This window comes from Benincasa hispida, chromosome 11 (genome assembly GCF_009727055.1).
Source record: "Benincasa hispida cultivar B227 chromosome 11, ASM972705v1, whole genome shotgun sequence".
NCBI classification, from domain to species: Eukaryota; Viridiplantae; Streptophyta; class Magnoliopsida; order Cucurbitales; family Cucurbitaceae; genus Benincasa; species Benincasa hispida.
Window position 1 is genome coordinate 19,705,588 of NC_052359.1, and position 26,439 is coordinate 19,732,026.

Genomic DNA, 26,439 nt, shown 5'->3' on the forward strand with positions numbered 1-26,439 from the left:
AAGTCTCCATTTTATGTTTTTTTTTTATTATATGTTACATACATCAACTACATATATACTTGTTTAAATATTCTTAACACTTATTTGACATGTGAGTTTAATTAAATAAAAATATATTTTACAAATTTCTACGTAAAAATATCCTACTTAATGTAGACAAAATATTATTATTTACATAATCAACCCTACAACATAATTTAACCATCACCAGTCTTATAATAGTCGAAAGTGGTTCTCGAAGTTAATTATCAAAGACAATTTTCACTAGAATTTGTAGTCGGAGCATGAAGGTGGTATTTGAGTTGGTTGTTGAAGTTTGTCATTGGAGGTGATTGTTGAAGCATGGAGTTGGTCGTCAAAGTTGCTCGCTCGAAGGTGATCATCAAAGTTGATCATCGAAGAAGATTTTCATCATAGCTTGTAGTCGGAGGTGGTTGTCAGAATTGATCATCAGAGTTTATTGTTAGAGGTGGTTGCGGAGCCTAAAATTGATTGTTGGAGTTGGTTGTGTAAAGATGGTCGTGGGAGTTGGGTCACTGAAGTTCTCATCAGAGTTGGGTGATGGGAGTCGTCGCCAAAGGTTGTCCAAAAGTGGTCGTGGGAGTTGGGACATCGTTAGATCAAAATGAATTTTTCTTTTTCTTTTCTTATGTGGCAAATGATGTTCTTTTTTTAACCATATAACTTTTGATCGCTAATACATATGATCCAAATAAGTTTGTAAATAAAAAAAATCTATATATATTTAGTCGTTTCGTTTCTACGGTTGAAATATTTATATCATCGAAGGAAAGTAGAAAGTTGGAAACCGAAAATTCGTAAGCAGTTGGTTTGAAATGGAGCTCCCGTTCTCTCTCTCAACCTAAACAATGAGAATCGAAGAAACAAGAACTAAATACTAGAGCTTCTCAATCGCTTAGGACGGCCATAGATCTGCATTCAAAGTTCTGGAGTCTGCACTGGTGAAGCATTGAAGCAATGGATCGGGTGCTAAAGGCCGCAAGAGCATCCGGCTCTCTTAATCTTTCCAATCGCTCTCTCAGGCAAGTTCTTCATTCATTTACACATCCTGATCATTAACTTACAATCCTTCAAAAGCTAAGATTAAGGAGATACCACTTTAATTTTGTTGTGATCGAAGTGCATGTACCTGAATTTTGGTTGTAACCTTCAGTGATGTGCCAAGTGAGGTTTATCGGAGCTTGGATGCAGTTCAGGCGGACGAGAAGTGGTGGGAGGTAAATTTTCTTCACTTTCGACTTGGAGATTTAAGAATTGATTTTACTTCGTTTCATTCATTGCTTTGTTTTTGCAGGCTGTGGAGTTACAGAAGCTAATTCTAGTTCATAACAATATTCAATTGTTGAGTGAAGAACTGAGGAATTTGTCTTCTCTTACCGTATTAAATGTTAGTCACAACAAACTTTCTGAATTACCAGCTGCAATTGGAGAGTGAGTTCTGATTTTGTACTTTCAGTACTCGCTTCATAGACAAAATTTTATGATGGTTGTATTTTGGTAATTCTTACGCGGTTATTAATTCACTTTTGCAGGCTTCCTGCCCTAAAGCTCTTTGATGTGTCCTTCAATTCATTAATGAGAATACCTGAAGAAATTGGATCCGCCACTTCACTTGTCAAGTATTCCTCTTCCCTTCTACACATCCCCCGTAGATTGTTTTTTTTTTTTTTTTTTTTTTTTTTTTTTTTTTCAGAATTTATGAGGAGAGAATCTAGCAGAATATTTTCTGAAATGGGAGATCGTTGATGAATTCATTTGCCTTAAGTTTGCACTTTCTTTAAGAAAAAATTCTTAGCATCTAGGGGAATGACATTACAAGGACATAAGGAATTGAAGATTGATTGAATTCGGCGAAAAATCAATGTTCAGCGTTCTTTATTTGAAGTGATTATCAAATTGAAAAATATTTTCTCAGACTCGCATAGACGTGATTAATCTTCCTCTCCTTCACCTCGTTCTTTTTCTTTCATTAAAAAAAGAAAAACAATATGCGAGGTTTACCATTCCTGCAATTATTCACTTCTAAGTTCTTACATGTCAAAGAAATCCTTTTCTAGTTTCTTTAAGTCCATTTTCATTATTCATTTTTTTTATCATTGAGAAAAACCTCCAAGTGGACATGGACATCACAGGGAATTTTTTACCTGTCGCTTATTGAGGCAATTGTTTCCCTTTAGATTTGACTGTTCAAGCAATCACCTCAAGGAACTACCAGGTGGACTTGGAAGGTGTTCAGATCTGTCGGATCTGAAGGTAATGGTTTCCTACTGTGATCTGCACTCACTTCCACATCCCCAAATGGTCTGCTTCTTGAGCTGCCTTGACTGACCTTGTGGGGCCCTTTCTGTCTCTTAGTATAGTAACTTTGTAATACCTTTCCACAAGTATAATGGATTATGGGAACTGTTTTCTTTTGCCATCTTATGTTAAGTTCATCCTTGCTGGTAACCTAGACAATAAATGTTGCATGTTCTCTCCTATGCTAAATTTTCCTTCAGTTGTGATATGAAGGTTAGACGGTTGATTGGGTCAGTTGAGGGGGGTTTGGGATATACCAAATAATTAATGATATGAAGGCTCTTATTTATTTATTTTTAGCATAATGTATCAAGCAAGGTTTCTTAGTGTACTCTTCCTCAGGCATCAAACAACTCCATTTCCAGCTTGCCAGATCAACTTGCAAACTGCTCAAAATTGACAAAGCTTGATATGGAGGTAATGATAGAGAATATTAATTTTAAACGGGTTTGATGAAAAACGTTTATGTTTGGTCAAGTAATGGAAATAGTAATTCATTTCTAATGTAGCCTCTTTGGTTGGCAGGGGAACAAGCTAAAAGTTATATCCAAAAATTTGATTGCCTCATGGACTATGCTCACTGAACTTAATGCATGTAATTTTGAAGTCTTGACCTGTCTATCTGATATTGTTGAATACTTTAAATTTTGCATTACTGGATTAGAGAAATATAATCTTACAATTAAATATTTGCAGCAAAGAATTTGCTTAATGGGTTGCCTGAGAATATTGGTAGCCTATCACGTCTCATTCGTTTAAATGTATTCCAAAACAGTGAGTTTTTTGGCTGACTAACCCACTTAATCTCCTTTACTTCAATAATTTAATCCTTTTCTTTTATGTTTTAACGAGGCTTTCCAAATATATCCCCTCTGCAGAAATTTCATCAATTCCACCTTCAATAAAGGATTGCTGTGCGCTTGCAGAGTTATATATGGGGTAGCATTCCATCCAATATCATACACTTGGTTTAGATTGTAATGGGTTTCTATAGTTTGTTCCTTTTCTTCTTTTAACATTTTAATTTGATTGCGTAATGTGATTTCAAATTATAGGAATAATTCAGTTAGTACGCTACCAATGGAGATTGGAGCACTTTCACATTTAGGGACTTTAGATCTTCACTCAAACCAGGTAGTCTGTTCATCTCCATATAGTTCTTACCTACATTTTTTCCTCACCTCTATAAATGGATAATAAAGAATAGGGAAACTATACTATATTGGAAAACTGTCGAGAGGAAACTTTACTGCTCTATGAAATGTTGGTTAGGCTAAACCTGGGATAAGTGAGCATTCAGATATAAATAAATTCTACCTTGATTTCTTCAGTCTCATCCGTTGCTCAGCATATAATATATTACAGTATAGCATGGTTTTTTGAGCTCTATAACATTTTTTGTTTAAAGAAACCAAACTTTCATTGAGAAGTATGAAAGAATATGCTCATAAAAAGAAACCACATGAAAAATCCCTGCAACATTTTGTATGACAATTCGTTTTTCTATCTTGCATTTGTTCTTTCTCAAATTTAAATTAAGTTTTTCTCTCAACAAATTTTATGTTATGGGCTAGTACTACAAAAATTTGTAAATTTTATGTTGGGCTTTTTTTTTTTTTTTTGTAACCTGTTGGTGTGTGGGGACATCTCCCCCTCTTTTGGTAATGAAAGTCAGGTTTCTTATCCAAAAAAAAAAAAAAACAAACAAATCATGATCTTAAATTATGAATATTTAACATCAAAAGATCTAATGCATAACCTTTTGCTAAGCTCAAACAACTCACTGTATTAATGAAATTAAATTGCCATGAAATTCAGCACCATGGTCTTGGTTATGGGCATACTTTCCATCACATATCATAAGTGTGAAAATAAACTGCATACAAGACAGCGTGGAGTTCTCCTATTCTTTAGTTTGAATATGAAAGAAAGGGGGTTCAAATTCATTTTTGAAGCCCATGAATTAGTGAGGATTAGGTTGTACTTGGAACAATATCTTCTACAACTCTTGGTTGGTGATGTTAACATAATAAATAGGTACCTATTTCGCAATTCATATGAAGGAAGGATAGTAGGATAGGTATTTGGAGAAGCTGTGGGAGATGGTGAGATTTAATATGTCTATATGAGAAATTGATTACAAACTAGCACAAGGCTTCATGTAGAAAATTAAAATGGAGTTGCACAAAGGAGGGATATAATTCGGGGGCTAAAGGAGATAAAATTCAAATTGGTGTGACTGCAATTGAGAATTTATGATTATGCCAGAAGAAATTCATGTGGGATATACCACCAGAAGAATCAGAGAAAACTATCCAAGGGAGTACACAAATGTCCAAGTCTTAAATCACCGATTGACCCAAAAGCTTAAGCTAATGAGTGAAGACAAATTTAATATTATATCATTTAACACTCTCTCTCATTTGTGAGCTTGAAATATGTAGAAGATCCAACAAGTGGAAATAAAAAATAATTGGAGAGGAAATAAGATTGCAGAAGTTTGTACTCAGGATCTCTTGGACCTCCTGCTTTGGGAAGAAAAAATATTGTTATTTCTTCTACACTTGAAGCAAGGTCTTCTTATATAGAAGAAAGACTAAATACTAATAAGGAAAGAACCTTGCTTATATAGAAAAAAGAATATACACATAATACACATTTAATATTATAAAGAATATAAGGAAGAAAATCCAACACTAAGCATGAAGGTAAAAGGTTCCAGCACCAGAGATTTAATAATCCATGAACCCCTGAAACCTAATGGCAGAAGGGAGACAAATACCTATGAAGAAGTGAAAAAGAAGATTCTGCCACATGGTGGAGGTGAAAATATAGTGAAGAGGGTGAAAGCTTGCTGGCTTAAATATCTCCAATGTGTGGAAGGGGCATGAGATGTTAATAACTTGATAATGGCAGGGTGGGGTTGAGGAGCTAAATCATAAACTAGAGAAGCCGTACACTCATGTACTTCACAGCTCCATGGGTGGAGAAACTTCTGGAATTAGATAGGGCCATGGGTCCGGACAACTTTAAACAAAAAGAAAACTGAACTGGAAGGAAGGAGTCTACATGCAGTGTGCAGATTAGGTTTAGGAATAATTTTGGGGCTGAGGAGGGGGTTTAAATTAGCTATAAAAAAATAAAGCAAGAAAACAAACTTAATTATTTTAAAAGAAAATGGACTAAAAGACCCATAACCCTTGAGGAAGTGTGTTCTTGAAGCAGAGTACTGATAGGAACATTATTAACATTATTAGGCTACTAGGGATATGAGTTTTCAGCTTGTTAGTGGAGTGGTTATGAATCACATTGGAGGAGTTGGAGACAGACATCTTTTGGGATTAATTTTTGGAGAGAGTCTTGAATTCGAAGTATGAGCTACAACTTTCTGTGTATTTCATTTTTCTCATGAACTACCAAATTCCAGCCTAGCAATTGAGACAAAAATAAGATATTTTTGCCCTCGGAGAAAATCTATGCTAAAAGCTTGCAATTCAGTACATAATACCCATGCCTTATTGAGTAAAAATATTTGCAAATCTTGCATAGATGGAGAATAGTACTTTTTGATTTTTTGATTTTTTTGATTTGTTTACTCTAGAGAAAGTTGGTTTCCATATGGATTTACTATCTAATACTGTAATTTGTACGTTTAAATTATATTCTTTACATGTCATTAAATGAATCTTCTCAACTCATTTGGTAATACTTGAGAATCTGGTGAACATGCTGCCTTACTATATGCAGTTGAAAGAGTATCCAGTTGAGGCATGCAAGTTGCATCTCTTGGTCCTAGATCTTTCAAACAATTCATTGAGTGGACTGCCTCCAGAAATCGGTAAGGTTAGCAGATATAATCTAACAGTGTTTGAAATTCTGAAAAATTATTTAAAGATTCATATATATAGATTCTCCTCTCGCACTGTTTGTAGAGTTTGTAGATGTTAGTAACTAAGTTTTACTCCACTTGATCCTAGTTCTGTAATAGACTTTTTTAGAGGCAGTAAAAGATTAGTTGTATTAATTACTGTTCTTTCAGAAGCATAGACCAGTGTAGTGCCAGAACTTGTTGAGCAACTGTTTCCTTCACTTCACTTGCCTGCTTCTGGGAGCCGACATGTATTTTTCTTATAAGCACAAAGAATGCCTCTTGCATTCATTTGAAAGTTGTGTTGGTGAATGTATAGCGACTTTAATTTTAGCTGGAAAAATTTGGAAACAACATGGTACTAGTGCCTTTCTTAAAGGACTAAAAGGAGGACTGACGGAAGATATCAATTTGATCCTTTGCGTAGGTAAGATGACTACTTTGAGAAAGCTCTTGCTCACAGGCAATCCCATACGTACTCTTCGAAGGTGTGAAAGTTCTACTTAGTGTATTCTTACCACCCTAATGCTTATAAACAGCTTTCAATTGTTTCATTTCAATGAAAAGATGACTAAATTTTGATGCTTCGTTCAATGCTAGTTCACTAGTTTCTGGGCCAACACCTGCTTTACTGAAGTTTCTTCGAAGTAGACTTCCTGAAAATGAAGGTTCAGTAGTAATTTTATTTTTACTCTTCGGGTGGACCATATATTATTTCACATCTGGGGTCTCTCTTCATTATGGTGTTTAAATAATGTTCTTTTTTTAGAGCCTGAAGCTAGTAGCACTCAGAGAGGGGATGTAATAACTATGGCAGCTAGAATGTCTATCACTTCAAAGGTATTGCCTACCATATCTTTTTGAAAAGTTTCAAAGTTTATATATTTCTTCTGTTATCCAATGATGATTTACACGTAAATGCTGAGCTCTTACTTTGGAGCCACTGCCTTCCGCACTACATCTGTTGTCCAAACTCACTTTTAGGAATAAACTAAGCCTAATACTAACATGTTGCATTGCATGGGATGAAGTCTATTAAGGAAATTGACTAAAAGAGAGCTAGAGGGATCTTCCCACTTGTTATAACTTGTAGTTTCTTAGAGCCTGTTTGGTAACTGTTGGAGTGTTGGTATATATTAATTTTACCACCTTTTTTTATCAAAAGAATTAATTGTCCATTACATACTTGAAAACTACAACATCATTAATGAACACATAGATAAATTAATTTATACACAAATACATCTCAATCCACAAGGGCACCAAATAAACAAAGAAAAATTACAAAAACCTAAAGAAAACACATTCAAGAAAAAAAAAAAAAAAGAAGATGATATTCCAAAAGATAATCTCAGTGGATGTGATGACGATGATTATGAATGAAGGTCTTCTCTTCAAGCTCTGGCCTTGAATGGAATGGCTCTGATGATGATCTGGTGATAAATAGCAGCCAAAGCCACTCCAATGAAAGGTCCCACCAGAAGATTCAATGCTCATCCCAAGCGTGTTGCCTATTTTGGAATGGTGAACCAAAAGATACATGAGTTACTATAGCCAATTGATTTGATATGGAGCCTCATGTTTATCTAGTATGTTATCAAAGCACGTGAAGCCCAAATGAGAATTCAATTTAAAAAACATTTGGGATCCGATCCATGAATGAACCCAAAAAGGTATCATCTTCAGGGAGCACATTGAGGATTCCACATTGGAAAGATGGAGAGAACTCACAATCTTTAAAAGATACATGAGTTACTCCTCCCACTGCCAATTGGCTTTGAGATCGAATGTCATGTTTATCTAATAATAACTTCCCCTGTTGGTTTGAGAAGAATAATAATTTCTTATTTCATTCACTATGTCAAATGACCTTTTTAAAGATACAAGTTAGGCAATCTAGGGTTAGTAACAAACTAGGAATAAAATCTACAAAATAACAAATTACCTAAAAAACCTAGATACATAAAGATACACTTAAATAATAAAAACATATTTACAATAATAAAAACAAATCTATAGTAATAACAAATAAATAAATACACGATTCTATACTCCTTAAGTTGGTGCATAGATGTCATGCATACCCAACTTTCTTATGAGTTCATCAAATACCGGTTTAAACAATCCTTTAGTCAGAATAACTGCCGTTTTGTCTTTGGAAGGAACAAAAAGAGTGCAAATTACTCCTTCCTCTAGATTTTCTTTAATGAATGTCGATCCACCTCTATATGCTTCGTACGATCATGTTGGATACGATTTTATGTAATGTTTAAAGCGGCTTTGTTATCACAAAAGAGCTTTATTGGAGCTTTGACCTCCATTCCTAACTCTTTAAGCCTTCTACGAATCCATAAAATCTCACATACTCCATTAGCCATGACCCTATACTCTGCCTCAGCATTACTTCGAGCCACTACATTTTGCTTCTTACTGTGCCATGCCACCAAGTTTCCCCGCACATATGTACAAGAGGTTGACTTTCGATCAGTTATAGAGCCTGCCCAATCAACATTAGTATAAGCTTCTACAGATTGGTTGTTTCCCTTTTTAAAAAAAGAGTCCTCTACTAGGACAACCTTTAAGATACCTAAGTAATCCATAAACTGCCTTAAGATATTCTTCAAAGGGCTTATGCATGAACTGACTTACCATACTCACTGCAAAGGCTATGTCAGGTCGAGTATGTGATAGATAAATTAATCTACCTACTAACCTTTGATATCTTTGAACATCAACACGGGAATCCTGAGTAATGCCTCCAAGTTTCTTGTTCGCATCAATTGGAGTTTCTACAAGCCGACACCCACTCATGCCTTTATCTTTGAGAAGGTCTCGAATATATTTCTGTTGAGACATAACAATTCCTTGCTTTGATCTTGCAACTTCCATGGCAAGGAAATATTTCATTTCTTCTAGATCCTTTAACTTTAAACTCCTCGAAAAGTTTGTTCTTTAACATAGCTATTTCTTCATGATCATCACCTGTAATAATAATATCATCTATATAGACAATAAGAGTAGCTATCTTTCCATCCTTTGAGAATCTAGTAAATAATGTATGATCAACATGAGCTTGTGAATACCCCCGTTTTTTTTACAACCTGAGTGATCCTTTCAAATCAGGCCCTTCGAAGGATTGTTTAAGGCCGTACAAAGCTTTTTCAGGTCTGCACACTTTTGATCCAAACTTTTCTTTAAATCTTGGAGGAGGTACCATGTATACTTCTTCTTCAATGTGGCTATTTAAGAAAGCATTCTTCACGTCAAATTGATTTGCTGGCCAATCCAGATTTGCTGCGATAGACAACAAAATTCAAACAATATTAAGTTTAGCAATAGGAGCAAATGTCTCTGCATGGTCAATTCCATATGCCTGTGTATATATCCTTTAGCAATTAGACGAGCTTTATATTGTTCAAGAGTTCCATCAGCTTTAAACTTAAGAGTGAATCCATCTACACCCAACAGTTGATTTTCCTTTTGGCAGCTGCTCAATCCTCCATGATCGATTCTTCTCAAGATCATTCATCTCCTCATGTACAACCTTCCTCCATTCTAGAACGTTAAGAGCCTCCAGAACACTGTTAGGTATTTGGACATTGGTGACACTAGAAGTAAAAGCAGAAAAAGACTTGGAGAGATTTTTAGTTAGACACATGATTTAACATAGGACATTTGACACGTGAACGTTTTCCTTTCCTCAAAGCTAAAGGAATATCAAGATCGGAGATAGAATTTTCACCTGGGGATTTGTTTGATCTTGGTTCAGATTCTTGACAGACAAGAGGAGGGATAGTTCCAGGATCCTAATGATTTGTCGTTCTCTCGTAAGTCTGCCCAAAGAGTTTTGTTGATTCCAACTAAGATTTATTTTCAGAATGATGTTGATTATGAGTAAAATTATGTGAATGCACACCTTCTAACTTATGACTATGCTCATTTTCTAAGCTAGGGCCAGGGTTTTGTGAGGAATTTTCTTCACAATGTGATGCTATTGGAATCGTTTCATGTGTTGTTTCCTAACTTCTTCAATTTCTTGAACACGATTATTATTCTCGAAATTAAGAAATTCTAGAGTTGAGGTTTTTGAATATATATTTGGATTTCTTGCAATCACTTCAAGACTTAGATTTTCTACGAATTCCATATTTTGAGATGGTAGATTCTTCATATTCGAATCTATTTGATGCTCCCCCTGAATCTGATTCTTAAAATAAGGTTGCTTTTCAAAAAATTGTATATCCATTGAAACGAACATTTTTCTAGTTGTAGGATCAAAGCACTTGTACCTTTTTTGGTTTGGAGCAATACCTAAAAAAACACACTTTTTTGCTCTTGGGTCCAACTTATTAGCACTTCTATTAGGATTCTTTACAAACAGTATGCACCTAAATATTTTCAGGGTAATTGTGCCTATCAATCTAGATCTAGGAAATTCTTTTTGAAGAAATTGAATGGGTATTCGAAAATTTAGGATCCTAGATGGCATTCTATTAATTAGATACGTGGCATGTAAAACAGCCTAACCCGAAAGGTACTTAGGTATATTCATAGAGAACATTAGTGCTCGAGCAACTTCTAATAAGTGCCTATTTTTTCTTTCAGCTCGGCCATTTTGTTGAGGTGTATCATTACAAGGATTTTATTGAACTATTCCCTTTTCCATGAAAAGCCCCCCTAAAATTTGGGTAAAGTATTAATAGAGAACATTAGTGCTCGAGCAACTTCTAATAAGTGCCTATTTTTTCTTTCAGCTCGGCCATTTTGTTGAGGTGTATCATTACAAGGATTTTATTGAACTATTCCCTTTTCCATGAAAATCCCCCCTAAAATTTGGGTAAAGTATTGATAGAGAACATTAGTGCTCGAGCAACTTCTAATAAGTGCCTATTTTTTCTTTCAGCTCGGCCATTTTGTTGAGGTGTATCATTACAAGGATTTTATTGAACTATTTCCTTTTCCATGAAAAAACCCCCTAAAATTTGGGTAAAGTATTCTCTACCATTATAACTCCTAAAAATTTGAATTTTGGAATTAAACTGCGTGTGAATCATGTGGTAAAATTGTTTAAAAACACCTTCAACTTCTGATTTTTCTTTTAGTAAATCCCAACAAACTCATCTATCAAAGTGATAAACCATCTTTTATCCTTACAAGTTTTATGAAGGACCCCAAATATCAGTGTGAATTTAAGTAAATGCTTTTGATACTTGATATGGACGAGTTGTATATGTACTTCTATGATGTTTAGCTTACAAATTTCACACTAAAACACAGATGGATCTTTATTTTGAAACAAGTTTGGAAACAATTTCTGTAAATAAAAGAAATTTGGGTGCCATAGTCTAAAATACCATAAATAAATCTCATCATTACTGGAAATAGATGTTGTTTGGGAGCACGAATTCCCTCGAGCATCTTTATTTGAGTTTGACTCCCCATCTAAGAAATAGAGACCATGACTTTCACTAGCACTGCCAATTATCTTTCCCGAGACCAGTTCCTGAAATACAGTGTGAAGATGAAAAATTAGCAAGGCACGGAATGTCTTTTGTGAGTTTGCTAATAGATATCAGATTACAAGATAACTTGGGAACATGTAAAACATTAGATAAGACTGGACAAGATGATATCCTAATGTTACCAACACCAGTTATAGGGGAATAAGAACCATCTACAATTCTTACTTTTTTATTCCCTGCACAAGGTTTATAGGAATAAAATAGGCTAGAACATCTAGTCATGTGGCCAAAGGTGCTGAATCTATTATCCAAGAAGAAATTTTTTGTTGCATACAATTGAAAGCATGGAAGGAAGACACACAAGGTATTGTATCGTTTTTGGCAAAAGAACATGACAGGGTTTCATGATTGGTCAAATTTGATGAGTTAACTTCAGGATTTTCTCCATTTGTTTTGGAGTGAATTGGGCGGTAGATGATTTGACTTGATGATCTTGAGTAGTTTCAACCATGGTATGGGATGCACGTTCGGCCTTTGGTTTCCAACCAGGAGGCTTGCCATGTATCTTCCAACAAGTTTCCCATGTATGCCAGAACTTCTTTCAGTAGTCACACCTTGATTTCTTCTTCTTATTGCCACTTTGATCATAATTTACGAACCACTAAGGTTACTGTATTGCTGCTGCTTTCAAGCGTAGGAGTGCTACTATGCATAATTTTGCAGCGACTCTCCTCTAAGCAAACTTCTAAGACCTCACATATGGAGGGCAAAGGTCGGCGGCCAAGAATACGATCCTTCACCTCATCAAGATTTTGATTAACACCTGCAAGAAACATTAATTCTCCTCACGCTTTTTACATTGAGTATAGTCTTTCGTGTTCTCCCACACATCCTCGTTGCAAAAGATCAAGTTCATGTCATATTGTCACCATCATTGTAATAAGTTGTGACATCATTTTGCCCCCTGCTTTGAATGCCATAATTTAGTTTTCAATTAAAAAATTTCTGAGGCATTCTCAAGGTCGGAATATGTTTCTTTAACTGAATCCCACACTTTTCCTGTTTTCATGAACTTGTGAGGTTTAGCTATCGATGGATCCATGGAATTGAGCTATAACCAATGAGTTTTCGGACCTCCATCTTTTGTATATAACCTCATCAGTCTTTGAGCATGAGATTCACTAGTTAAGTATCCAATCTTACCTCTGCCGTCGATGGCTAGCTTGAAGGATTGTGCCCATTCCAGATAGTTCCTCCCATTCAAGCGAGGAACGGTAATCTGCATTGAAGAATGAATTGAAAGGTCTGTTGCCATCAGCTTCGATAAACTGAGGCCATGGGTTTTTTCGACAGCAATGGTTGATTCTGGTAAGTGAGTTTTTTCAATGGTTGATTCTGGTGAGTTTTTTCACCAGTAGATGGAGAATTCAGGGTGGATGGCAGTACTTTTCCAATCTCGGATATGACATCCATGGTTAAAGCCAGAGAAAAAGAATTTCTGAACAAATTGAGATTTACCAAGTTGGTTTGTGAAGAATAATAATTTTTTATTTCATTCACTAGGTCAAATGACCTTCTGAAAGATACAAATTAGGCAATCTCGGGTTAGTAACAAACCAGGAATAAAATCTACAAAATTAAAACTGACCTAAAAAACCTAGATACATAAAGATACACTTCACAGATATTAAAAACGTATTTACAATAATAAAAACAAATCTATAATAATGACACATAAATAAATACACGATTCTATATTCCCATTTTTCATTTTTGGTTCCTATTATTACTCTTATTTTTGGATGAAGAAACAATTTCATTGATAAAACTCCAAACACCTTATTGGGATAATGATTCTTCCAAATCACTGAATAAAAGATGTTTTAAAAGATGGTTCACAATCCAAACCAAATCCTCCATGAGCAATTTAACTTGCAAAGAAGAATCAAGAGGCAAAGTTCAAGAATAGGGAGAATTTCGAATTGGAGCCAAAATATGAGAAAGACTAGCCCATTCATTCATTTCCATATCGTTAATGTTGTGTCAAAGGTGCAAATCCCATGCATTGGTTGTCTCAACCCACACCAGCCACAGTAGCATCAGGAAATGACAGTGATGAAGCCTAGGAAACACAGTCACAATAGGGCCACAACTAAGCCAAGAGGCAGTCCAAAAAGAAGTAGAAGTCCCATCATCAAGGGAATGTTGCACACGGCTAGCAACCAAGTCCATAGTTTGGCAGATTAGGATACCACCAAACAAGGAAATACTCAAGGACACAAGAATAAACTCAAGAATAACCTAGTTTTTCAAGAGGGCTAGTCTCTCCTTTAATTCCCCAAGGAAATTCCTTACAAAATACTTCACACCCTTTTTCTCAACCCACTCCCTCTATTTATACCCAAAAGCCCTAACAAGCACACTATTTAATTACCAAAATGCCCCTTCTAATAACTATCCGAATATTTACTAATAATCCTACTATTTCCATAACTAGGGGTCTTACAGGATCTCCAAGGGATTTATTTTTTTTTCGATGAGAAACATTCAATCATAATTCCATTGATATTATGAAATTACAAAAGGGAAAATGAACCATGAGAGATTACATATTGCTATTCCATTGAGCTATAAGAGCAGTAAGATTGGAATCACGAAAATATGAAGTGGATTTACACCAAGACATAGATGTGTACAAACGATGGTAAAAAAAAAGGGTGAAGTCCGTTTCTTTATGTCGAAAGTGCGATGATTCCTTTCATTCCAAATGTGCCAAAAGAAATCTTTGATGATGAAGATTCATGAAACCTTTGATGATGAAGGTCCAAGGGATTTAAATAAACTTGATTGAATAGTTCTTGGCTAACCTCTCCCAGTCAGTGCATAATATTTAGCATCAATAAGCCTCTGCCATAAAGCATGCTCTTCAGTAAGAAATCTCCATATCCATTTAGCCAATAAAGCAAAATTACGATGCTGAAAATTATCAATTCCAAGGCCACCCATTAATTTTGGAAGTTGAGTAGTCTCCCAGTGATCATAATGCGTACCAGCATCACCATGAGGACCTTCCTAGAAAAAATCACAAATCAACTTATCCAAAGACCTAATAACCTTAGTTGGTATACACTATACAGAACAGAGATAAGAGGTAAATTGGCAAACTAGCAAGAGATGCTTGTACAAGTGCATGACGACCACCCTTTGGAATGACGCAGGAAAGTAGATTTGGCCAATGTTCCTGTTTGCAACCAAAAGTAGACAACATCTGTTCCATCTTAGAGTTTACAACATGAATCTCAAGTAATTCGCTCTTGTAAAGATTAATTTTTAAACCAGAGGCCCTTTCAAATATTTAAAAATTCTCGAAAAGATGTTCCAGAGCAGTCAGATCAATTGTGGAAAACAAGAGCGTGCCATTAATAAATTGAAGATGATTCAAACATAAATAGGAAATACCAATAGGATGGGTAGCAATATTACCCAAATGAGCACTGTGAGACAAAAGACGACTAAGGCAATCAACAACCAAAATATATAAGAAAGGTGAGAGAGGGTCACCTTGTCGAATGTCACGTAAGTGATGATTTTCCCTCGTGTGTTACCATTAATGATGATAGAATAATTAGCACTACAGATACAACCCTTGATCTAAGATCGCCAAGGAAGACCAAACCAGGCTTGAAGAACGATGTCTAGAAACTCCCAATCAATAGTATCAAAAGTTTCTTCATGATCCAGTTTGAGAACCACACCTTCTTTATGATATAGAGTCTAGTCATCAATCAATTCATTATTAACCGGGGCATCTCGAATTTGTCTCTTCATACAAAACTAGTTGATTTTCAGCAATGGTAGAAGGGAGAACAAGTTTTAGCCTATTAGACAAAACCCGAGCAATGATCTTATAAGCACAAGAAATAAGACTGATTGATCAGCAAAGCAACTGATTTAGAGTCAACTTTCTTTGGAATTAAACAAATGTATGTCTCATTCAGGGGAGCATTAATAATACCAGAAGAAAAGAAATCATTGATCATAGCCATAATGGGCTTAAGCGTAGGCCAAAAGAATTTGAAGAATTCAGTAGGAAAACCATTAGGACCAAGAGACTCTTTTGACCCCACAGAGGAAACTACATGAAAAACCTCTCCATCAGTAAAAGGAACTTCAATTCCAAGTTCCCAACTGTCTGTTTACTATTGATTGGGCTCCAGTCAAGATTAGTGGGAACATACCCTGATTCACATTCTTCTTAAACAATTCGTATAAAAATCAGTATATTCAGTCTCAAGATTACTAGAGGCTAGTGCCATCTCTGGAAAGGATTTCGGTAATCAAGCTCCTACACTTGGCAGCTAGAATTTGATGAAAAAAACATGTTTTCATCACCCTTCTTAGGCCAATTCAACTTGCAGTTTTGATGCCAATAAATATTCTCTTGAGCCATCAACAATTCTATCTCTTCTTTGAGCAACTGCCGAGAAATGATCTGTTTTCATCACCCTTCTTAAACCTACTATTACTCATTTTTTAAGAAACTGATGTTTTGTTAACCATCCAGATTCTTGTTTTAAATATTTTGAAGTATTCCAAAAATGGTGCTAAATATCAGAAAATATATAAAAAAAAGTTTCTTTCTATTCCATTTCTGCTCTCCTCATTTGTATCCGAAGCTGGCAAGTGGCAATGACATCCTCCATTCCTCCTTTTTGATTTTGGGTGGCCACTTCAAAATAAGACAACATTCAAAAGGATAAAATACAACTAGTATTATTATTATTTAATTTTTCTTTGGAATTAGAGTGGTATTAGATACTACCCTATGTACATGTTTGAATCCATGTTATATGTATCGGTCTATGTTATATGTACTAAGTTTTTTTTCGACTTAAAAAAAAAGTATCAAACAGTTTGGTTTATGTTTCTATTTTTTCAAAGAAACAAGAAAATGAAATGGTTCTCTTTCTAGTTCTAAAATAACTCGAAATAAGAAACAAGAAACACAATACATGTTTTACCAATCAGATGCTTACTAAACTGGTTCCAGTGGTGAAAGAATTTGATGAGAAGGTCCTATATCAAGTCTCAAAGTTTCTAATTACAAACAAGTAACGAAAACTCGTTGGTTCATTTATCATTAATGGTGTGGCACAAAGGTGTAAGTTAGGTGCAATGGTGATTTGCAGAGAATTGTAAAATATGTTATCCAAGTATCATTGCTAATAGAATTGTTGCATTTGGCTTTGTTTACTCCCTGTTACCAAAGAGTACTTGAAGCAGTTAATCTTAATGTGCATGTGATTTTCCCTTTTATCATTAATTCATGCTTTTCCTGCTTTAAGGATCTTTCTCTAGAAGGGCAAGGGCTGAGTGCCGTGCCATCAGAAGTTTGGGAATCCAGTGAACTCATGAAACTTGATCTGTCAAAGAATTCCCTCCAGGAGCTACCAGTTGAACTTTCCTCGTGTACTTCACTACAGGTATGCTCAATTTATGCATTTCACAATCAAAGAAATGATTGATATAGTTGAGTTCATAGGGAATACTCAATTTTGACAAACAACTGCTCATCTCAAAAGTCATGGATGTTAAGAACTTCAGTGTAAATTTTGCTGTAGGAAAATATTCTTGCTGCAGTTAGATAAAGCCTCATTAGACGCAAAATCTTTTCAAGTAATTGATGGCATTAATTCATCAAATATATGCAGACTTTGATTTTGTCTAGGAACAAGATTAAAGATTGGCCTGGTGCAATTCTCAAGTCGCTACCTAATCTCATTTGTTTAAAGCTGGACAATAATCCACTTAAACAGGTAAAAAGTTATTCATGGATGTACCCTGTTCTTGTTTCTTTTTATTGTTTATTTGTTTATTATAATTTTTTATTTTTGATGAAAAACAGAGTAGAGAAAGAAAAATAGCACATACAAGATTTACGTGGAAAACCCTAATCAGGGAGAAAAAACTACGGGAAGAAGGAATTTTATTATATGATTGATACACAGAATACACAGTGATTGCCAGTTTAAATAGAAAAAAGGGAAACCCTAGGATACAAGTAAGACAGAAATGCCCCTAGAGTAAAAAACCCTAATTTCAACACTCCCCCTCAAGTTGGGGCGTAGATGTCAATAAGACCCAACTTGCTCACACACGGGTCTAACAACTATCTGCCGTCTGGGCAGTCCCTTTGTTAAGATATCTGCAATCTGTTGGTTGGAAGGAATATAAGGAACACAAATGTTGCCACTATCAAGTCTTTCCTTGATGAAATGCCGATCAATCTCCATATGCTTTGTTCTATCATGTTGGACTGGGTTATTTGCTATGCTTATTGCGGCTTTGTTATCACAATAGAGTTTCATTGGACCAGTATGATCTTGATCAAGGTCTCTCAAAACTTTTTCAAGCCAAATTTCTTCATAGATTCCCAGGCTCATGGCCCTGTACTCAGCCTCGGCACTACTTCTGGCAACAACACCTTGCTTTTTGCTCCTTTATATAACAAGGTTACCTCACACAAAGGTACAATACCCTGACGTCGACTTTCTGTCTACTGCAGACCCTGCCCAATCTGCATCTGTGTATGCTTCGATGCATCATTGCCTTTCAGTTTTCCTGAACATCAAGCCTTTTCCTGGAGAAGTTTTTAGAGATCTCAAAATGTGCTCTACTGCCCTCATATGTTCTTCGTATGGAGCCTGCATAAACTGACTTACCATACTTACTGCATATGAAATGTTGGGCCTAGTATGGGAGAGGTATATTAATTTTCCAACAAGCTGCTGATATCTCTCTTTGTTAACAGGAACATCTTCACTCATATCACTTAAGTTTGCATTCGCTTCTATAGGAGTGTCAACTGGTTTGCAGCCTGTCATACTTGTTTCCTTAAGCAAGTCCAGAGTATATTTCTGTTGGGAAACTGAAATTCCTTCTTTCGATCGAGCTACTTCCATTCCAAGGAAGTACCTTAGTTTTCCAAGGTCCTTGATTTCAAATTTCTCAGCCATATTTGCCTTCAAGTCAATCTCTGTGAGGTATCATCACCTGAAATGACAATGTCATCAACATAAATAATCAAAACTGCAATCTTCCCGGATACTGCCCTTTTAGTGAAGAGAGTATGATCAGAGTGACCCTGTCTATACCCTTGTGACTTTACAAACGTAGTAAACCTACCAAACCAGGCCCTTGGGGACTGTTTTAACCCATATAAGGACTTCCTTAGTTTGCAAACTTGGTGATTAAACTGTTTCTCGAATCCTGGGGGAGGACTCATGTAGACTTCTTCCTCCAACTCTCCGTTGAGAAAGACATTCTTCACATCAAGTTGGTGAAGGGGTCAATCCTTATTAACTGCAACAGAAAGCAGGACTCGTACTGTATTTAGCTTTGCGACTGACGAGAAAGTCTCAGAATAATCAACCCTGAAAGTCTGAGTAAAGCCCCTGGCAACTAATCTGGCCTTGTATCTATCAACTGTTCCATCGGGTCTATACTTTAATGTGAACACCCATTTATATCCGACTGCTTTATGACCACTTGGAAGAGTGACTTGGTCCACATATGATTTTTCTCGAGAGCCCCCATTTCTTCCATGACTGCAGCTTTCCATTCAGGGTTTTCCAATGCTGTGTATACTGTTTGGTATCACCACTGTATCTAGATTTGTAGCGAGGGCCTTGAACTCAGGAAACAGGTTGCTATAGGACAAGTAACTCTGCAGTGGGTATTTTGTATATGCTCTGATACTATGATGAAAAATAGAATAGAGAAAGAAAAATGGCACACGCAAGATTTACGTGAAAAATCCTAATCAGGGAGAAAAAACCACGGGAAGAAGGAATTTTATTATAAGACTGATACACAGAATGCACAGTGACTACCAGTTTAAATAGAAAGAAGGGAAATCCTAGGGTACAAGTATAAAGATAGAAATGTCTCTAGAGTAAAAAAACCCTAGTTTCAACAATTTTAAATTCGAGATATGTTCTAGAGTAAGAATTGTACATTGTGACATTTTAAAAGAAGGTTTGTTGATACTTGACTTCTTTCTTAAATTCTGAAATATGCTATTTTCTCAAAGGATTTAGCAACCTTGTTGTAATTTTAAGGTCGTGCATTCTTCATTCAATGATAGACTGGCGGCACAGTTTTGAAGTTTTGCATATTTTTGAATTTATTGTTTTCTGACATTCTAGACATTGGATTGGCCCCTCCTTTTTCTCGTGTGGAATGCTGAAAGTCGACTGTTCTCCTGTAAATTGGCTTCTTTACTAATAAAATCTAACAGGTGATGTTACTTGATTGTGTAGATTCCGTCAGATGGGTTTCAAGCAGTCTCCATGCTACAGGTTTTAGATCTTAGTGGTAATATAGCTTCCTTGCCAGAGCACCCAACATTTTCCAGCTTACCACTTCTGCAAGAGCTTTACCTAAGGTTAGTTCACAAGAAATTGGGGTATTTTCCAGTCCTCCAAGATTCCCGACGTGTTTTAATGTAATGACTTCTAATTAATAGGAGAATGCGGCTACATGAAGTTCCACCATCTATATTGGGCTTAAAGCTCCTGCGTGTACTTGATTTGAGTCAAAATTCAATTCAATTAGTTCCAGAGGTAACTTGTTTCGTTAATTAATTAATAGTGTAGTTCCAATCAAAGAGGCCTTCACTGGTCAGATTCAAATTGGTCTTATAAGTTTGATTAGCAGATGTTCTTATTATCTGAAAAGAGATTTATTAGGACAGATGTTTCTTGCTAATTCATCTAAATGGCATACTATTTGATTATTATCCATTTTGGTGAAAATTTAAAGCACAACAATTTCCACTAGTTTAATGATTTACTCTTACTTTTCAAGCTTTTCAAGTACAACAGTTTCTAGGATCAAATTCGTGGGCCGAATACATATGCTGTTGGAAGATAAATCTCATGTTTTCATACTTTTGGCTGGGGACAAATATCAGAGGACTAGGTCCAACATTGAGGCTGTGTTACTAATTGCTTCTAATTTCTTAGGCCCGTTGAGTAATTATTTGGTTTTTGGTATTTGTTTTTGAAAATTAAGCCTATTTCATCCGCATTTCTTGCAATGATTTGCATCTTTCTTAAATACAATGATTGAATTCTTAACCAAATTTCAAAAGATAAAAAAAACTTTTTGAAAGCTACTTATTTTTTTAATTCTCAAAATTTGGCTTGATTTTTTAAACCATTGATGAAAAGTAGATAACAAGGGAAGAAATTTGGGGATGTAAGTAGTGTCCATAGGGTTAATTTTCAATAACAAATACGAGAAACAAAATAATTACCAAACGAGGCCTTAATTTGCAAGATCTATTCAAGCTTATAGTCCTAGACATATATTATATTTTCCCCTGCAACTTCCACTAGTTCAATCCTCTATTTTGGTTTTCTGATTCATCTTTTATCTTTGGTTTGGTGCAGGGAATGAAGAATCTGGCTGCCCTTACTGAACTGGACCTATCAGATAATAACATTTCAATGCTCCCTCCACAGCTGGTAAGAAATAAGAATGGATATCATTTTGTAGAAACTGTGTATATACCTTGCATCTATTGTCTCCCATTTGATGGCTTATTTCATTTTCTATATTTGAATCTGAATTTTAGAAGGTCTGTCTGGTAACAATTTGGTTTTTGGTTTTTGGTTTTTGAATATTAAGCTTATAAGCACTACTTCACCTATGTAAAAAATAGGGTACTGTTTTAAATGGAAAACCTGCTGGAAATATTTTTAAATACAACAAAGTGTCATTGTTTATCAATGATAGACAATGATAGATACTGTTAGACATCTATCAGTGTCAGTGTCCATTAGTGATAGACTATAAGATTTTGCTATATTTGCAAATAATTTGATTATATTTTCTATATTTAAAAACAGTCCTAAAAAATAGTGAAAACAAACCCAATTTTCAAAATTTGAATGCTTATCAAATGAGATCTTAATAACTCATTCTGTTTCCCATTGTAAAATTTTGAGGAACTTTTCTAAAATTGTTAGTAAAATTTTAAAACTATAATGATAATCTGTGAGGCTTCATTAATCTATACATATCAGTTAAATTAATTCCAAACCTAAGAGATTATAACTTGAAATACAACATCGACTCAAATTGAAACTAAGTGGGCACTCAAGCATAGCTTAATGGAGACAAGGCATATGTACATACTACAATAGAATTTTTATCCCGGCATAAAAAAAAAAAAAAAAAGAAAAAGAAAAGAAAAATTGAAACCAAACAGAACCTGATGATAATTTCACACAAACTAAACAATGCTACTAACAGGTTTTTTATTTTCCAAAGTTTCAATCTTTTTTCTTAACATTCTCTAGCTATAATTCTGTCCTTCACTCATCTCATCTCTTCAACTTATTTTTGCAACCTTCTATGGTTTCTCTGACACAAACTAAGAATATACATTTTTTTTTTAATATATAAATCAGAGCTTGCTTGAACCCAGCCTACAGGTACTGAGACTGGATGGAAATCCACTAAGAAGGTAAGACAATGCTTCATTTCGTTTTTTCCATTTCAACATGAAAAGTAAATCCCTTGCATAATCTGCACTATCTGATGAATTTTCCGATGTGTTAGTATTTGTTAACCAGTGGTCACATTTCATTATACAGCATTAGGAGGGCAATCTTGGACAAAGGAACCAAAGCTGTTTTAACATATTTGAAGGATAAATTGACCGAGTGAGTAACATTAATATTGTCATGCGATCTATAGAGAAAGATATTGATGATCGGTCAAGTGGAAATTTCATTTTTTTTTAATTTTTAAAAAAGTGGAAATTTGATTGTTTCTTATTTATTGTGTTTCAAGATATTATTATTTGGAAGAGGGCTTGTAAATATAACCTTGTAGGGTTTGTTTGATACTGACTCTAGTTTTCTGTTCTTAAAAAACAACTTTAAGTTTGTTTACTTCCAGTTTCTTAATTTTATATCTTCATTTTGGAATTGTGGCCAAATTGTGAAAACTATTTTTTAGGGGGAAAAACAGGTTGTATTTAAAAATTTAGCTACTAATTGGAAAGTATTCTTTTTGAAAAAAGAATAAAATAGAGATCAAAATGTTGGAAGTAAACTAGCTTTATTTTAAAATTGTAAAAAAACTGTAAATGAAATTGGTATCAACTGGGGCTTTGCAATGTTCCCATCCATTTGTCATAAACTCGTTGGTATCTAAAGAATATAAACGTTTTGGGTTATTTTTATTTGGTTTTTCTTACGAATTTGAAGGTTTGCAAAGAATATGAATTTGGTTTTGGGCTAATAAATTTGAAGGCTATCGGTGGATTAGTAGGAATTTCAAAACGAAAAGTAAAATTGAAAGCTAGAATGTTTAAATCATATTGAAAGGTATTGGTAGATTAAATATAAAGTTTAAAACCGAAAGTATATCTGATTTGCACATTTAAGAACTAAAAGAACCGTAGTTTAACTGGTATATATTGGAAAATTGTATAACCAAAACGTTTTCATCTTTTACAATTAACACCATTTTTAGCAAACCATTACAATAATTTTTGTGGCCCTTCTCGATCGAGATCTATCTTGAGATTCTTTGAAAATGTTAGAAGGTTACTTTTCAAAAAGCAGTCCTTTTATTAGAGTTTGGTGTGAAGGTAAAAAGGTGCTAATCGTAAAAGATGAAAATATTTTGGGGTTATTTCTATCAATTTTCCTATGACATTTGTATTACTTTATTGTTAAAATATTTTCATATCTTACTACATATTTGAGAATCAATTTAATTTGTCAATGATTTTTCCAGTAGTTTTGAAAATAAGAAATTAAGAAAATATCAATTTATACACCTCGGAGGTCATCAATTTAAATTATAAATCAATAATTATATCAATTTAAACCTTGAATTATCATTAGTGTATACATTTAAACCGTCCATTATTTGAATTATCATCGTGTAATTCTTATAATTTTATCTATCATAAGTGAATCAGTTTAGACTCTCAATTGATAATTCCTTTAATAATTATCCATGCATCAATTCTAATAATTTTTTTTGTTAATCCAACATTTAAAGAAGTTTACACATGGATAAGAGTTGAAGGCATTAACAATTTTCAAATATAATCCTAATAAAGGTTTTAGATAGATTCACTTATAACAATTTCAACGTTTAATTGCAAAAGTTGTCTTGGACAATATTTTTCAAAATAATTTTGAAGAATGACATCAATTTTGTACACTTATGAAAGTTTATCGGGCGTTTGGGGCAAGAAGTTGGTTATTATAGTCCGGGGTTATTGTCGTTGGGTCATGATCGATTGTGTTTTGAGTGTAGATTATTTTAATTTTGATTATAATTGTATGTGTTTGAGGTGTAGACTATTTTAGTTTGAAAAGGAAATAGTAGACATTGTAGCAAAGAATAAAAAATGATGAATGTTAAATAGTAAAAACTGTAACAAATAGTAAATATGGTAGTAAATGAAAGTTTTGAAATAGTGTTGACTGTAGCCAATTGAGGACTATAAAATAACATTTAGTGTAGTAAGAGGTAGTTATTATAATCTTAAGATAGTCCTTACCCCCAAACGCTTTAAATTGATACAACCCAAAATATTTAGAGGTGTAAATTGATATAATCCAAAATATTTATGGGTGTAAATTGAAACTTTTCCTAAGAAATTTTTTGAACTTGAAATTAACAAAGTGGTTGGAGCTCCACACCTTAACTTCTTCAAGAAAAACTTACAACAAACACAAAAAATATTAAACTTATTTTTGCAATTCCTTCTTTTGGGATAAAATACACTTTTTGTCTATGATATTGAAATTTAGTTTTTATTCAGTTTTGCTTTGAGAAACTAATCTGCTTGGTCATTGATATTTCAATTTAATTTTAATCTAATCTTTGGAGAGTTTTTAATTAAAGTATATTTGTCCCTTCGACGTTTGAATTTGATTAAATTTTTAATGTCTATATTTTTTTTCTAAAGAAGTTAATTAATCTCTAAGTTTGAAAATTAATATTCTTATAACTTTCTCGTTTTCGACTTTAATTATCCTATTAAGCAAATGTAACATTAATAATGTTCTAAATCATCTAATTACCGACTAATCTAGTCTCCCATCCACCCTCGGATTTTTGTTTAGGAGTATATAACATATTCCTAATAATGTAGAAAAAATATTTGGGTATATATTTCAACCATTTACCACTCTTATTTTTCACATTCAACTCACTTCTCTCCGTCCTCAATCATATTTGGCCAAGTATTTCTACTATAATTTTTCGTTCTCCGGTCTCACCAAGCAAGATGGCCGGCGGTGGTTTTGAGCTCGGCCGTAATGAAGTCGGTGGGATAAAGAACTATCCTGGAGAGCTCACTTATTATGTGTTGATAACATGCATTGTTGTCGTTATGGGTGGACTCATCTTCGGTTACGACATCGATATTCTTGGTAATTGTTTGTCTCAATTTTTTTTTCCTTCTCTTCTTTTTCTATCTACTTATTAGATAAAAATAGAGGTCGGTAAGGGCAGGAATAATCCATGTATTTTATATAAATTGTGGATCTTTTTAATCTTTTCGATGTTGAATCTTTAACATTATGTTTATAGTTTTAACTCACTCTATTTTTATTTATTATTTTTCGATCAGGTGGTGTCACTTCCATAGCTCTCTTTTTGCAAAGATTTTTCCATTTGTTTATAAAAAAGAAGCTCTCGACTCTTCTACTAATCAATATTGCAAGTTTGATAGTCTTGTGGAGGGTAATATTAAACATCGTTTATTAAGTTAAAGCCAAGATTCGGGCAAAAATAATCGAGCTGAAAAATGACCTTAGTTAGTTCGACCCATTTGAACTAAGAAAGCTAGTCAAGCCAAGAAACCGAACTAAAAGAGCAGGTCGAGCTGGAAAATTGAGTTAAGAGAGCATGTCGAGCTAAGAAAGGCAAGTCAAACTCAAAGAAGCTGAGCCAATAAGCTTTTGAATGGCTTTTAGCCATATGGGAGCAATATTGTGGTGTATGCATTTTAGTCATGCAAAATAGTATATATATATATAAAATAAATTAAATAAAAAGAAAAAATAAAGAAAGTAATAATGATGCCGACCCATTTCAAAGGGCCAACCCTCTACCTCGGCTACCTAGCTCAGCAAACCTCAAAGGAGGTTAACACAAATAAAAAAATAAAAAATAAAAATAAAGAAAGAAGCATGGCCGACCCCACTTGGTATGAGAGGCTGACTCAAGCACATAAAAGTAATTTGAATCCATGCAATTTCATGGCCAAGGAAAGCCATGCACTTGGATTTTGCATGATTTAGTGTAATTATTTTACGACAGAATTTTTATGAGCTCACTTCAAGATAATTATCTTTAAGATTAATGAGATGTCTATTTTCATTTCATGTAACTGAATAATTAATTAAGAAAAATGTAATTATGTTGTAAAAAATAATTGGTTAATTGAGCGTGAGAGTTCTATCCAAGAGTTGAGCATATTAAAGGCTAAAGTGTGTAACAGCTCAGGTAATGACAACTCGAATGGGTAACGGGTAAATTAAAGACTGGTAGTGATATGAAAGCTGAAAGGCCGAGCCCACTATAGTTGTCAAATAGTCAACCTATATAATCTTTGAGTCGCGATCAAAGAAAGGTATGCTTAAACTTATGCTAATTTTTTTACCAATAGAACTACATTCAAACCCGATTTTAATTTGAGTATCAGAGTGAACTTGGCTCAATACCACACCAGTGTTTAGCTCTGCT

General features: G+C 34.4%; 1 protein-coding gene across 2 annotated transcripts; it reads left to right on the forward strand.

Moving 5' to 3' along the window:
- Positions 1 to 768: 768 nt before the first annotated feature.
- LOC120091291 (plant intracellular Ras-group-related LRR protein 6) lies at positions 769 to 22,613 on the forward strand. 2 transcript variants are annotated; one of them, XM_039049258.1, is made up of 21 exons: positions 769 to 1,043; positions 1,175 to 1,238; positions 1,316 to 1,452; positions 1,554 to 1,640; positions 2,154 to 2,274; positions 2,662 to 2,736; positions 2,845 to 2,914; positions 3,016 to 3,093; positions 3,198 to 3,258; positions 3,375 to 3,453; positions 6,067 to 6,157; positions 6,615 to 6,675; positions 6,788 to 6,855; positions 6,957 to 7,027; positions 16,995 to 17,132; positions 17,361 to 17,465; positions 19,971 to 20,095; positions 20,177 to 20,273; positions 21,105 to 21,179; positions 22,128 to 22,183; positions 22,314 to 22,613. In XM_039049258.1, exons 1-21 carry the CDS (start codon positions 979 to 981, stop codon positions 22,384 to 22,386), a joined length of 1,797 nt encoding a protein of 598 aa, XP_038905186.1. In that variant the 5' UTR covers positions 769 to 978; the 3' UTR covers positions 22,387 to 22,613. The 2 variants fall into 2 exon arrangements, with proteins under 2 accessions (XP_038905186.1, XP_038905189.1); XM_039049261.1 differs by having other exon boundaries at positions 2,199 to 2,274.
- The last annotated feature ends 3,826 nt before the right edge of the window (positions 22,614 to 26,439 follow it).

Coding starts and splice junctions, on each gene's coding strand:
- LOC120091291 (XM_039049258.1), top strand. CDS start 979: ATGGATCGGGTGCTAAAGGCCGCAAGAGCATCCGGCTCTCTTAATCTT. Junction 1,453..1,553: donor TTACCAGCTGCAATTGGAGA/GTGAGTTCTGAT, acceptor TCACTTTTGCAG/GCTTCCTGCCCTAAAGCTCT. Junction 3,259..3,374: donor CTTGCAGAGTTATATATGGG/GTAGCATTCCAT, acceptor TTCAAATTATAG/GAATAATTCAGTTAGTACGC.